Here is a 13004-nt window from a genome sequence, read left to right as displayed (position 1 = left end):
TCAAAATGCCCAGAATTCTAACAATTCCCCTCTACTCCCCACAACTAATAATTCCAAGGTGGGAAGTTAAGCTCAAATCCATATTCTTTTCTTCTGATGTGATATATTTTATAAACATCATCAGTAATATTTAATCAATATATTACTTTAAAATTCTCATATTTCTATATTTAAAATTCTATTACTTTTCTCAATTAAACAAAATAGGGTATAGATTTTAGTACCCTACAATGATTGAAGAGGACTAATGTTCCCTTGATTTAAAATTGGAAAAAACAAGGAACTATAAAAATTGGGTCAGTATACATTGAGGGTATAATGCAAAGTGAAATAAGTCAGAGGGAGAAGGTCAAATACCGTATGATTTCCTTCATTAAGTAGTAGATAGTGACAACAATGGACGGATACATAGGGACAGAGATTGGATTGGTGGTTGCCAGAGGGGAGGGGGGAGGGAGGAGGGTGAAAGGGATAATTCGGTGCATGTGTGTGGTGATGGGTTGTAATTAGTATTTTGGTGGTGAACATGATGTGGTCCATGCAGAAATAGAAGTACAATGATGTACACCTGAAATTTTTACAATGTTATAAACCAATGTTACTGCAATAAACAAAAAATTAAAAAAAAAAAAAAAAAAAAAAAAATTGGGTCAGTATAATAATTAATCTTAGAATATTTATATTATCTTTTCCGATAATCAATTCTATTTTTCAAGGAGTATAGTGATTTTCAAAAACCACCTGTTTAAATGAAATACGTGAGGGGCTTATTTTCATCAAAAAGAATGAGAGTAAAATTTTTCAACCGAAGTTTAGTTTTCACATCTGCACATGAATAATTGCCTTTTTCTTTAACCATGGTATGTGTTCTTTTTGCAACCTATTTTAATTTAGTGTTTCAGCACACACTGAGTGAAAACATTACCATCTTTTACAGAGCTTCTCAAGTTCACCCCCTTTTCCATAATACAGTCCTTACTCTTTTTAAAGGACAGGTAGGTAAAACAACCCCTTAAAAAAAAAAAAAAAAATTGCGGTTTTAACACTAGTAAAAAACTCCAAAATCTAACCAAAAGGAAGTCACAACAAACATTCTATAATATAAACAGACAGTATCCACATAGTTTATTTCTCACAGTTCTCCTGACAAATGAACATTATTCAAGAACATACTGTATACACAGATAAGAAGAAACATACAAAATGTTTTAAATGATGCACAACAAAATCCAGCAGTATAAAAGAATGCACGTGAACTCTCGCTCACTGCGCAGACTCAATTCTATCACTTGTTTAAATAGTAATAAAAATACAATCTTTTATGGATCTTGTGCAGACTACAAAAGAGGGAAATTATTACCATATATATGATTTTTATATTAGGCAGTTTTCTTTGATGAGTTGCACTAACAACTCCAAATACAGAGGCAGAAGGCTGTGTATTTTAAAGGAATTAATGTTGTGAATTAGAGACTTTACACAGTTACTACCACTGGCACTTTTCACCATAGTTTGTACACATCACATGATAATCTTATATAACATTACATTTAAAAAATATATCTGAGTGACAATTTTATAACATTCACACACCATGAGCTGGTTAAGGAAGCAATACCACAGTTGCCTCCTGTAGTGCTTCACTGTTGGTAATAAGGACAGTTCATTGTGGTTAAAAGAAATTAGACATCAATATGGTTAAGCAGCTCCAACTTACTAAAGGCCATCAGTGGCCACCACTGGGACAGTGAGTTGTTTTAAAGTGTATATCCTAGAAGCAAACACCATCATTGGTTAAAACTTTGTCTAAAGAAGTCAGTTTCTGTGCTGAAAACTATTTTCACAAAACTGAAAGCTACTAAACTGTTTTAATATAAATACTTTTGTCTTCTCATTATCATATTTATGACCAAGTTCTTTGAAACCTTTGGAATTTACTCTCTCTTTAATGTGTGCTCTCGTTTCCATCTCACCCATTTAAGATCACCACCTAAAAGGCTTTAAGGTGGTGGTGAGAAATTCACCAAGGAAACCCTTTGCTCACCAGGAATGTTCAGCTGCTGAACAGTGATCTAGAGCCACAACGGTGCAGAGCTGGACTTGACGAGAACACTCAGGAAGCTGTCATGCTGTGAGTGTCATTTCAGGGAAAGCAGAGAATCTTTCCAAACTGTGCACATAATTCACAATGATACCATTGCTATGTGTTGAAGAGGACTAGTATACGATGTTCTCTTCCATGTCATCTGTTTGCTGGAAAGTAGTTTGGGTCAAGGTAATTATAACTGGTGCCTTGGGACACACAGTAGTCTCTGTCTAAGAATGTCTCTGACCTATAAACAGGTTCTAATTGGTGATCTTCCTTGTGAATATCTGTTTCATGTAGGCTGCAAAGAAAAAACACAAACACATCATTACATGGCACTGGATGCATTTTGGTCTAGATATTACAAAACTTCCTCACAGCTCTACCTGTTTAAATCCATTAATCTATCAAAATCTCTACTGAAAAGTTACTTGAGAAGTAGTATGATTAAAGAAAATTTCTTAAAGATTTTATTTATTTATTTTTCCCCCCAAAGCCCCAGTAGATAGTTGTATGCCATAGCTGCACATCCTTCCAGTTGCTGCATATGGGACATGGCCCCAGCATGGCCAGAGAAGTGGTGTGTCGGTGCGCACCCCGGATCCAAACCCGGGCCGCCAGCAGCAGAGCGCGCACACCTAACCGCCAAGCCACGGGGCCGGCCCTAAAGAAAATTTCTTAATTGCCTAGAACAACAAAGTTTAATACACCATATGTGATTTTCTAAGTAGTATGGAAATCAAATTCACTAGCGGCTGAAAAGCTCTTTACTTGTCAACAAATCAGACCTAAAATGAAGAAAACACGCACCAGTCTGAACAAGAATCACAGAAATCCAAAGACATTTCCGGAGGACAATCCTGGCAGTGCCACCGAACACCCTGGATAGGTTCTATGCCACAGTTATCGCACTATAATAAAGATTCAGAGAGAAAAAGTATTAAGCTATATTGTTCCAAGACACTTTTTTTTCTGCTGGAAACACATGACGTGCACAGAGACATCCTCTCCTTTCTTCCCATTCACTAGACAGTGGTATAACATAAAAATGGTTCTAAGTTAGATAGTTTCTAGCCAACTGGCTGAAATTCCATCCACTCAAGATCAAGCTACAGGTGGGTGAGAGGGACATTATAAAAGCCAACCTTCAATATGCTTTAATAATTTTAAAAAATTTTAAGCAAATCACCCGCAAACTTGAGCATGTGATTATTAGTAACTATTTAGTTGAAAGGACCAGTGTGCTGTATATAGGACCAGACCAGTGTATAACGACTGTGATTGAGAACCATTGACTTAATAGTTAAAACTATCCAAACATGTTACAGAACTATTCCACAGGCTATCATAGCTATAGCTAACATAAACCGAGGTAAACACAAAATCCTCTCTAAACTTTTATTTAGTGCATTATTCTCCAAAGCCGGAAGATTCCTAAGAACTAATGCCCATCATGAAGAAAAGGCAGATCTAGCTCTTTCTCAATGTGGTGGCATTGTGGTAGCCCTCAGTGTGTTCTGTGCAATTTTGGAAATCAAACTAAATCTCATTTCTAGTTTCTTTGATCATCAGGCCAAGTAGAGTGGCTGATACACTGGCAAACAAGCCACGGCGGGGTCTTGCAACAAAATTAGGAGAAGTGGAAAGAGTTTCCTCTTGAAAGGCCAGAGCTGTCAATCAGGAATATCTCTAATGGAGAAGCAGAGTCACTGAAAGATCAAGAGGAAAAATCATTTAATATAGTCTGGCTAATGGGCACGTCAGAGGTATAATAATTTTGCTTCAAATTTCAGTTTATCAGTCACAGCACACATAAGGTATGTAATACCACTACCAGCAAATTTATAGTTCATGGTCTCAATATTACCTGCTCCAATTCCACAAAGTACAGTCAACTCTAATGCTTAAAGTGTTCTCAAACCTGTCAGTCTCTATTTCCACATCTTTTGTCTAAATTACCAAAAGAATCTCTAACCAGTCTCCCTGCCTCCAGCCTTGCTTTCTTCCTATCCATTCTCCATACTAAGGCCAGAATGATCTTTTTCCCTCTCACTTAATTTTTTTTCCCATTACATAAATAACATACATGAATACATTATTGTTTAAAGAATTTAACAATCTAGTAGTCAAAAATTGAGTTATCCACTCTAAACCCCCTTCCTTCCTAAAGATTATCAATATTAACAGTTTAAGCAATTAGAATGATCTTTCTGGAATGCAAATTTCATGTTACTCTCTGTTTAAAATCCTTCAATGGTTCCCCAACCTTTTACGAGAGTTTAATTTAGCAAAATTTCCAAGGCACCTCAACAGCCTCTCACTATTCTCCAGTATGCACTCTAGTCGTAGTCAACTATTTTACTTATTTAACTTCTCTAAATTCCTTCTGAGATGAAAACAGAGTAAGGGCAGGAACTGAGTCCACCTAGTTTACTGCTGAATCCCTAGCACTTAGCAAAGTGCCTGGAACACAACGGGTATTTCAAAATTTTGTGGAATGAATGGATGTATTACTACCAGCCTCTCAAAAAACAGCAGAGATAACTGAATCTGAAAGGGGAAGAGAAATTTATGATCTATGAACAATAGCAACAAAAAGAGAAATAGCTCAATGGATGACTGGATAAATATGATTTTATATATAAATAATATTTTTATTTTTATTTTATATACATAAAAAATATCCCATATACAATGGAATATTATTCAGTCATAAAACAGAAAGAAATCCTGCCATTTACCACAACATAGATGAAACTAGAGGACATTATGCTAAGTGAAATAAGCCAGACACAGAAAGACAAATGCTGTATGATCTCACTTATATATGGAATCTAAAGAAGTCGAAGCAGAGAGTAGAATGGTAGTTGCCAGGAGCTAGAGGGTGGGAGAAATGGGGAGTTGTTGGTAAAAGGGTACAAACTTTCAGTTATAAGATGAATAAGTTCTGAAGAGCTAATGTACAGCACGGGGATTATATCTAATAATACTGTATGGCATACTTGTCATCTGCTAAGAGAGTCTTTTTTAAGTGTTCTCACCACAAAAAGAAAGAGATAACTATGTGGGGTGATTTTTTTACACCTTAAATTTTTGTATTTCTTAAATATATAAATTTTTTATCAGTTATATCTCAGTAAAGCTGGGGGCAAAGAAAAAGAAATAGCTAGACAAAAACTTTTCATCTCACACTTCACTTCAAAGTATAGATACTTGTATGTTTGTCTTTTCTCTACTGAATCATAAACCTCTTGACATCAGTAACTGAGGCACACTAATTTGTATAAATGAACAGGACAAGAGCTAAACTTAGTAACTTTTATCTGTATGCTCAGAAGTTGTGGAGGTCAAAGCCCTGGAAACCACCTTAAATATCTCTCATCACCTTTTCAATAGTAAGGTTAAGTAGAATTTACCTTGAAGCCCACATGTTGCACAAACCCACTCTCAGCTTGCATTTGCTGAAGTTTCTGCTTCTTTAACTTTTTAAACTGTAATAGTTCCTTATACTCAGGTAAATTCCTATACATGATAGGAATACTTTCTTCATCCTATTGAAAAGAACAAAACATAAAACAAAAATGTTAGTTTGATAATTAAGATGAACTAAGTATAAGAAATATTGATATAGAATATTTTTCTATTGACAGATATTTTTCATTTTTAACATACCTCACCTTTTAGGGCTCATAGAAAATTAGCGCTGCTATCAACAATATTTTAGACTAACAATTTTGTAGAGCTTCTTAATGCAACAGTAATACTGAATTGCAGTAGGCTACCTCATAATCCAAGCAGCAAGGGAACATGGCATGACTCCCACCTCTGTCATACACTAATGCAACTCAATCCTATCCCAAAATACTCATGGCTACTTCAGAGACTCCTGATAATCTACTTCTCCCTGATCTGCAGGAAGCTCCTCTTTTCCAATATAACAAATTTTTATGCTTCCTCAGGTAACAACAAACAAACCAATCTCTGCTCTGCTTTCTGCTCTGTACTCCCAATACATTCCTCTCTTACTCAAAGGGATGAACCAAGTTACAAAGATGATTATTAAGAATAGAGTATAAAAGAAACAGACAGTAAAAACTATATAAATATGAAGTTGAAGTTGATAGATGACTTGCTAACTGCTTCCTATTCTCCCAGTTTATTTGTGCTCTGCCACCCAGTGACTGATCCCATGGTCACTAATTTCCACAATGCTCCTAAAATTATTCCCAATTCACTGACCCTGTGTTCTATCAATTCCCAATCCTGGACCACACAACCCCGCCCCTCCCATTCCTCCTGCTCTCCATGTCAGGTATGTTATTAACAACTATGTTTATTTTACATTAAGGAAACTGACATTTACGGAAATTATAACATTTGCTCAAGGTCACATACTTAATTAGTTGCAGAGTCAGGTGATTTTTTAAACCAGATTTGTCTATTTAACTAACTCCTTCCACACTCAGCAGCCCAAGGCCTAAATCTAATAAGAGTTACCCTTAATTTTTCACTGTCTCATATCTAATCCAACAAATTCTGTCACTACTTAATACTTTCTAAAATCTCTCTCAAATTGCTCCTCTGTAGTATGCACTCCCTCCTCTGCCCCCACCATCACTTAAAATCTCCCAATGACTTCTTGTCTACAGCATCAAATCTAAAATCCTCACCTGGATAAAAGATTCTTTACAATCTCACACTTCACCTACCTTATCTCCCACTATCTTTCATTCATTTCAAATTCTTATCAAGCAAAGATGTTAAATTAAAGCTACTGCCTTTCTGTGTCATCACAGAGAAAGACAACATAAGTAACGTAATAAATAACACTGATAAATATTATGTGACCTAAATAATAATGCAGTAATAAGCTTTATAATGAAATTTATCAAAATCAGATATTTTAAGCAAATACAAAGTACAAATTGTGCTAAATTTTTAAATTTGGATCTAAAGTCTAAGGATATTACCAAATTTGGTAAACGAGATTAAGATTAAGAAAAGTTACATCACCTCACACCCAATTGGATGGCTACTATCAAAAGAAAAAAACAGAAAATAGCAAGAGTTGGCAATGATGTAGAGAAATTGAAACTCTTGTGGCATGGTTGGTGAGAATGAAAAATGTTGGAGCCACTATGGAAAACAGTACGGAGGTTCCTCAAAAAATTAAACAAAGAATTACTACATGATCCAGCAATTCCAATTCTCGGTATATACCCAAAAGAACTGTAAGCAGGCACTCGAAGAGATACTGTCTTCACAGCGGCATTATTCACAACAGCCAAAAGGTGGAAACAACCCAAGTGTCCACTGATGGATGGATGGATAAACAAAATATGGTATATACACACCAGGGAATATTATTAAGCTTTAAAAAGGAAGGAAATTGTGACACACGTTACAAGATGGACGAACCTTGAAGACATTATGCTAAGTGATATAAGCCAGTCACAAAAGGACGAAAACTGTGTAATTCCACTTATGTGAGATAACCCAGATCAGTTAAATTCATAGACAGAAAGTAGAATGGCAGTTGCCAAGGGCTGGAAGAAGGAGAGAATGGAGAATACAAAGCTCTTGACCCCCAGCCAGTGGCAGCAGGTGAAAGCTGCAACCAGATACTATCACTATGTGGAGGCACAAATCCATGCCGTCAAACAGTATGAAAAAATTTATTAAATCTCTAGACCAGAAGGAAAATGAGGAGCACCCAGAAATCAATGCTGAAGGCACAGAAATTTACAATCTAAATGACAGAGAATTCACAACAGCTATCATAAAAAAACTCAATCAGTTACAAGAAAATACAGATAGTTCAATGAAATCAGGAACGTCTTCACAAAAGAGACTGAAACTATAAAGCAAAACCAATCAGAAATGTTGGAGATGAAAACACAATGGATGACATAAAGAAAACTCTGGACTCCCTGAATAACAGATTTGATATTATGGAGGAGAGAATCAGCAGTCAGGAGGACAGAAATATAGAAATGCTTCAGGGCCGGCCCCGTGGCTTAGCGGTTAGGTGCACGCGCTCTGCTGCTGGCGGCCCAGGTTCGGATCCCAGGCGCGCACCGACGCGCTTCTCCGGCCACGCTGAGGCCGCGTCCCACATACAGCAACTAGAAGGATGTGCAGCTGTGACATGCAACTATCTACTGGGGCTTTGGGGGAAAAAATAAATAAATAAAATTAAATTTAAAAAAATAGAAATGCTTCAGATGGAGGAGAGAGAACTAAGATTAAAAAGAAATGAAGAAATTCCCTGAGAAGTATCCAACTCAATTAGGAAAGGCAACATAAGGACTATGGATATTCCAGAGGGCAAAGAAAAGGAGAATGGAGCAGAAAGCATCTTCAAAGAAATAATACCTGAGAACTTCTCAAAGCTGGGAAAAGAGCTGGAAACACAAGTGAAAGAAGCCAAGAGAACTCTTAATTATATTAATGTAAAAATACATTCTCCAAGGCAAATAGTAGTAGAGCTGGCAAAAGTCAATGACAAAGAAAAAATATTAAGGGCAGCAAGGCAGAAGAAAATAATCTACAAAGGAATCCCTATCAGACTTTCAGTGAATTTCTCAGCAGAAACCTTACAGGCTAGGAGAGAGTGGAATGATATATTCAAAATTCTGAAAGACAAAAACTTTTAGCTAAGAATACTCTATTCAGCAAAAGTACCCTTCAGATATGATGGAGAAATAAAAACCTTCCCAGATAAACAAAAGCTGAGGGAGTTCATCAGCACAAGACGTCCCCTAGAAGAAATGCTCAAGAAGGCCCTCATACTTGGGAAAAAAAAAGGAAGGGGTTACAAAGCCTTGACCAAGGAGATATATAGGTAGACAAAATCAGAAAATTGCAGGTCTCTATCAGAACAGGTTAGCAAATAATTAAAACACTAAAGATAAAGGGAAGGAAAACATCAAAAATAAATATAATCTCATCATTTTAACCACAAAGTCACAACACAAGATGGAATAAGTCGTGACAATAATAACTTAGAAGGGGAAGAAAAAAGGGATGGAATTGCCTTAGTCTAAGGAAATAAGAGGCTGTCAGAAAATGGACTATCTCACATATGAAATTTTTTATATAAACCTTATGGTAACCACTAAAAAAATAATCAGAACAGAGACACAAATGATAAAGAGAAAACTAAGATAACCATCACAGAGAACTACCAAACTGAACTGGTAGTCCGAAATACACAGGATGAGAAACAAGGGAAATGCAGAAGAGCTGGAAAACGAGCAATAAAATGACAGCATTAAGCCCTCATATATCAATAATCACTCTAAATGCAAATGGATTGAATTCTCCAATCAAAAGACACAGAGTGGCAGGATGGATTAAAAATCAAGACCCAACAATATGCTGCCTCCAGGAAACACATCTCAGCTCTAAAGACAAACAGAGGGTCAGAGTGAAGGGATGAAGACGATACTCCAAGCTAATGGCAAACAAAAGAAAGCAGGTGTTGCCATACTTATATCAGACAAAGTAGACTTCAAGATAAAACAGGTAATGAGAGACAAAGAAGAGCAGTATATAACGATAAAAAGGACACTCCACCAAAAAGACGTAACACGTATAAATATATATGCACCCAACACAGAAGCACCAAAGTATATAAAGCAACTATTAACAAACCTAAAAGGAAACATTAACAACAACACAATAATAGTAGGGGACCTTAATACCCCACTTACATCAATGGATAGATCACTCAGACAAAAAGTAAACAAGGAAATAGTGGATTTAAATGAAATACTAGACCAGATGGACTTAACAGATATATATAGAGCACTCCATCCAAACATAGCAGATTACACATCTTCTCAAGCCTGCATGGAACATTCTCTAGGATAGACCACACATTGGGAAACAAGGGAAGCCTCAATAAATTTAAGAAGATTGAAATCATATCAAGCACCTTTTTCCTACCATAATGCTATGAAAGTAGAAATCGACTACAAGAAAAAAAGGTGGGAAAGTGACAAAGATGTGGAGACTAAACAACATGCTACTGAACAACCAATGGATCACTGAAGAAATTAAAGGAAAAATCAAAAAATATCTGGAGACAAATGAAAATGAAAACACATCATACCAACGCATATGGGATGCAGCAAAAGTGGTCCTGAGAGGGAAATTCATAGCAATACAAGCCCACCTTAACAAAGAAGAAAAATCTCAAATAAGTAATCTTAAACTACACCCAATAGAACTAGAAAAATAAGAACAAAGCCCAAGTCAGCAGAAGGAGGGAAATAATAAAAATTAGAGCAGAAGTAAATGAAATTGAAACCAAAAAAACAGTAGAAATGATCAATGAAACTAAGAGCTGGTTCTTTGTGAAAATAAACAAAATTGACAAACCCTTAGCCAGACTCACTAAGAAAAAGAGAGGAGCCTTAAATAAATAAAATTAGAAATGAAAGAGGAGAAATTACAATGGATACCACAGAAATACAAAAGATTATAAGAGAATACTATGAAAAACTATATGCCAACAAATTGGATGATCTAGAAGAAATGGATAAATTCTTAGACTCATACAACCTCCCCAAACTGAATCAAGAAGAAATAGAGAATGTGAATAGACCAACCACAAGAAAAAAGATTGAAACAGTAATCAAAAACCTGCCCAAAAATAAAAGTCCAGGGCCAGATGGGTTCTCTGGAGAATTCTACCAAACATTCAAAGAACATTTAATATCTACTCTTCTCAAACTACTCCAAAAATTGAGGAAGACAGAACACTTTCTAACACATTCTATGAGGCCAACATCACCCTGACACCAAAGCCAGACAAGGAAAACACCAAGAAGGAAAATTACAGGCCACTATCACTAATGAACATAGATGCAAAAATCCTCAACAAAATATTGGCAAACCAAACACAGCAATACATTAAAAAGATCATACACCATAATCAAGTGGGATCTACACCAGGGATACAGGATGTGTCCAGAAATCAATCAATGTGATACATCACATTAACACAATGAGGAATAAAAACTACATGATCATCTCAATAGGCGCAGAGAAAGCATTTGACAAGATCCAACATCCATTTATGATAAAAACTCTCAATAAAATGGGTATAGAAGGAAAGTACCTCAACATAATAAAAGTCATATATGACAAACCTACAGCCAACATCATACTCAACGGTGAAAAACTGAAAGCCATCCCTCTGAGAACAGGAACAAGACAAGTGTGCCCACTCTTGCCACTCTTGTTCAACAAAGTAGTAGAGGTTTCAGCCAGAGCAATTAGGCAAGAAAAAGAAATAAAAGGAGTCCAGTAGGCAATGAAGAAGTGACATTCTTGCTCTTTGCAGACAACGTGATTTTATATATAGAAAACCCTAAGGAATCCATCAGAAACTATTATAAATAACAACAAGAGCAAAGTTGCAGGGTACAAAATCAACTTAAAAAAATCAGTTGCATTTCTATACTCTAATAACAACTAACAGAAAGAGAACTCAAGAATACAATCCCATTTACAATCGCAACATAAAGAATAAAATATCTAGGAATAAATTTAACCAAGGAGGTGAAAGACTAATACAATGAAAACTATAGACATTACTGAAGAACACATTATTGAAAGAAACTGATGATGACATAAAGATAGAAAGACATTCCATGCACATGGATTGGAAGAATAAATACAGTTAAAATGTCCATACTACCTAAAGCAATCTAGAGATTCAATGCAATCCCAATCAGAATTCCATGACATTCTTCACGGAAATAGAACAAAGAATCCTAAAATTCATGTGGGGCAACAAAAGACCCCAAATAGCTAAAGCATTCCTGAGAAAAAAGAACAATGCTGGAGGCATCACAATCCCTGAGTTCAAAATATACTACCAAAGCTATAGTAATCAAAATAGCATGGTACTGGTACAAAAACAGACACACAGATCAATGGAACAGAATTGAGAGCCCAGACATAAAACCACACATCTACAGACAGCTAATCTTCAACAAAGGAGCTAAGAACATACAATGGAGAAAGGAAAGTCTCTTCAATAAATGGTGTTGGGAAAACTGGACAGCCACATGCAAAAGATGAAAGTGGACCATCTGCTATCGCCATTCACAAAAACAACTCAAAATGGATGAAAGACTTGAAGGTTAAGACCTGAAACTATAAAACTCCTAGAAGAAATATAGGCAATACACACTTTGACATCAGTCTTAGAAGGATCTTTTCAAATACCATGTTTACTCGGACAAGGGAAAGAAAAAAAAAATAAACAAGTGGGACTTCATCAGACTAAAGAGCTTCTGCAAGGCAAAGGCAACCAGGAACAAAACGAAAAGCAACTCACCAACTGGGAGAAAATATTTGCAAATCATATATCCAACAAGGGGTTAATCTCCAAAATATATAAAGAACTCACACAACTCAACAACAAAAAAACAAACAACCTGATCAAAAAACGGGCAGAGGATATGAACAGACATTTTTCTGTTCATATATCAAAGAAGATATACTGATGGCCAACAGGGACATGAAAAGATGTTCAACATCACCAATCACCAGTGAAATGCAAATCAAAACTACACTAAGATATCACTTTACACCCCTTAGAATGGCTATAATTACCAAGACAAAAAATAACAAATGTTGGAGAGGATGTGGAGAAAAGGCAACACTCATACACTGCTGGTGGGAATGCAAACTGGTACAGCCAATATGGAAAACAGTATGGAGATTTCTCAAAAAATTAAAAATAGAAATATTATATGACCCAGTTATCCCCCTACTGGGTATTTATCCAAAGAACTTGAAATCAACAATTCAAAGAGACTTATGCACCCCTATGTTCACTGCAGCATTATTCAATACAGCCAAGAAGTAGAAGCAACCCAAGTGCCCACTGACTGATGAT

At 36.0% G+C, this 13004-nt stretch overlaps 1 protein-coding gene across 7 annotated transcripts in view; it reads right to left on the bottom strand.

Moving 5' to 3' along the window:
* Window positions 1-1076: 1076 nt before the first annotated feature.
* Window positions 1077-13004, bottom strand: part of ZZZ3 (zinc finger ZZ-type containing 3) — a 121551-nt gene continuing 109623 nt past the window's right edge. For all 7 annotated transcript variants that reach the window (XM_014788281.2, XM_087448752.1, XM_087448739.1 and 4 more), the window contains 3 exons: window positions 5503-5637; window positions 2897-2997; window positions 1077-2387 (listed from right to left, as the gene is read on the bottom strand). In XM_014788281.2, the coding sequence (XP_014643767.1) occupies window positions 2243-2387; window positions 2897-2997; window positions 5503-5637 (381 nt within the window). In that variant the 3' untranslated portion in view covers window positions 1077-2242. The remainder of the gene's footprint in view (window positions 2388-2896; window positions 2998-5502; window positions 5638-13004) is intronic.

This window comes from Ceratotherium simum, chromosome 2 (assembly GCF_057802395.1).
Source record: "Ceratotherium simum simum isolate JZ-2026a chromosome 2, ASM5780239v1, whole genome shotgun sequence".
NCBI classification, from domain to species: Eukaryota; Metazoa; Chordata; class Mammalia; order Perissodactyla; family Rhinocerotidae; genus Ceratotherium; species Ceratotherium simum.
The sequence above is the reverse complement of the archived record's forward strand: the minus strand, read 5'-3'. Positions and strand labels throughout refer to the sequence as shown.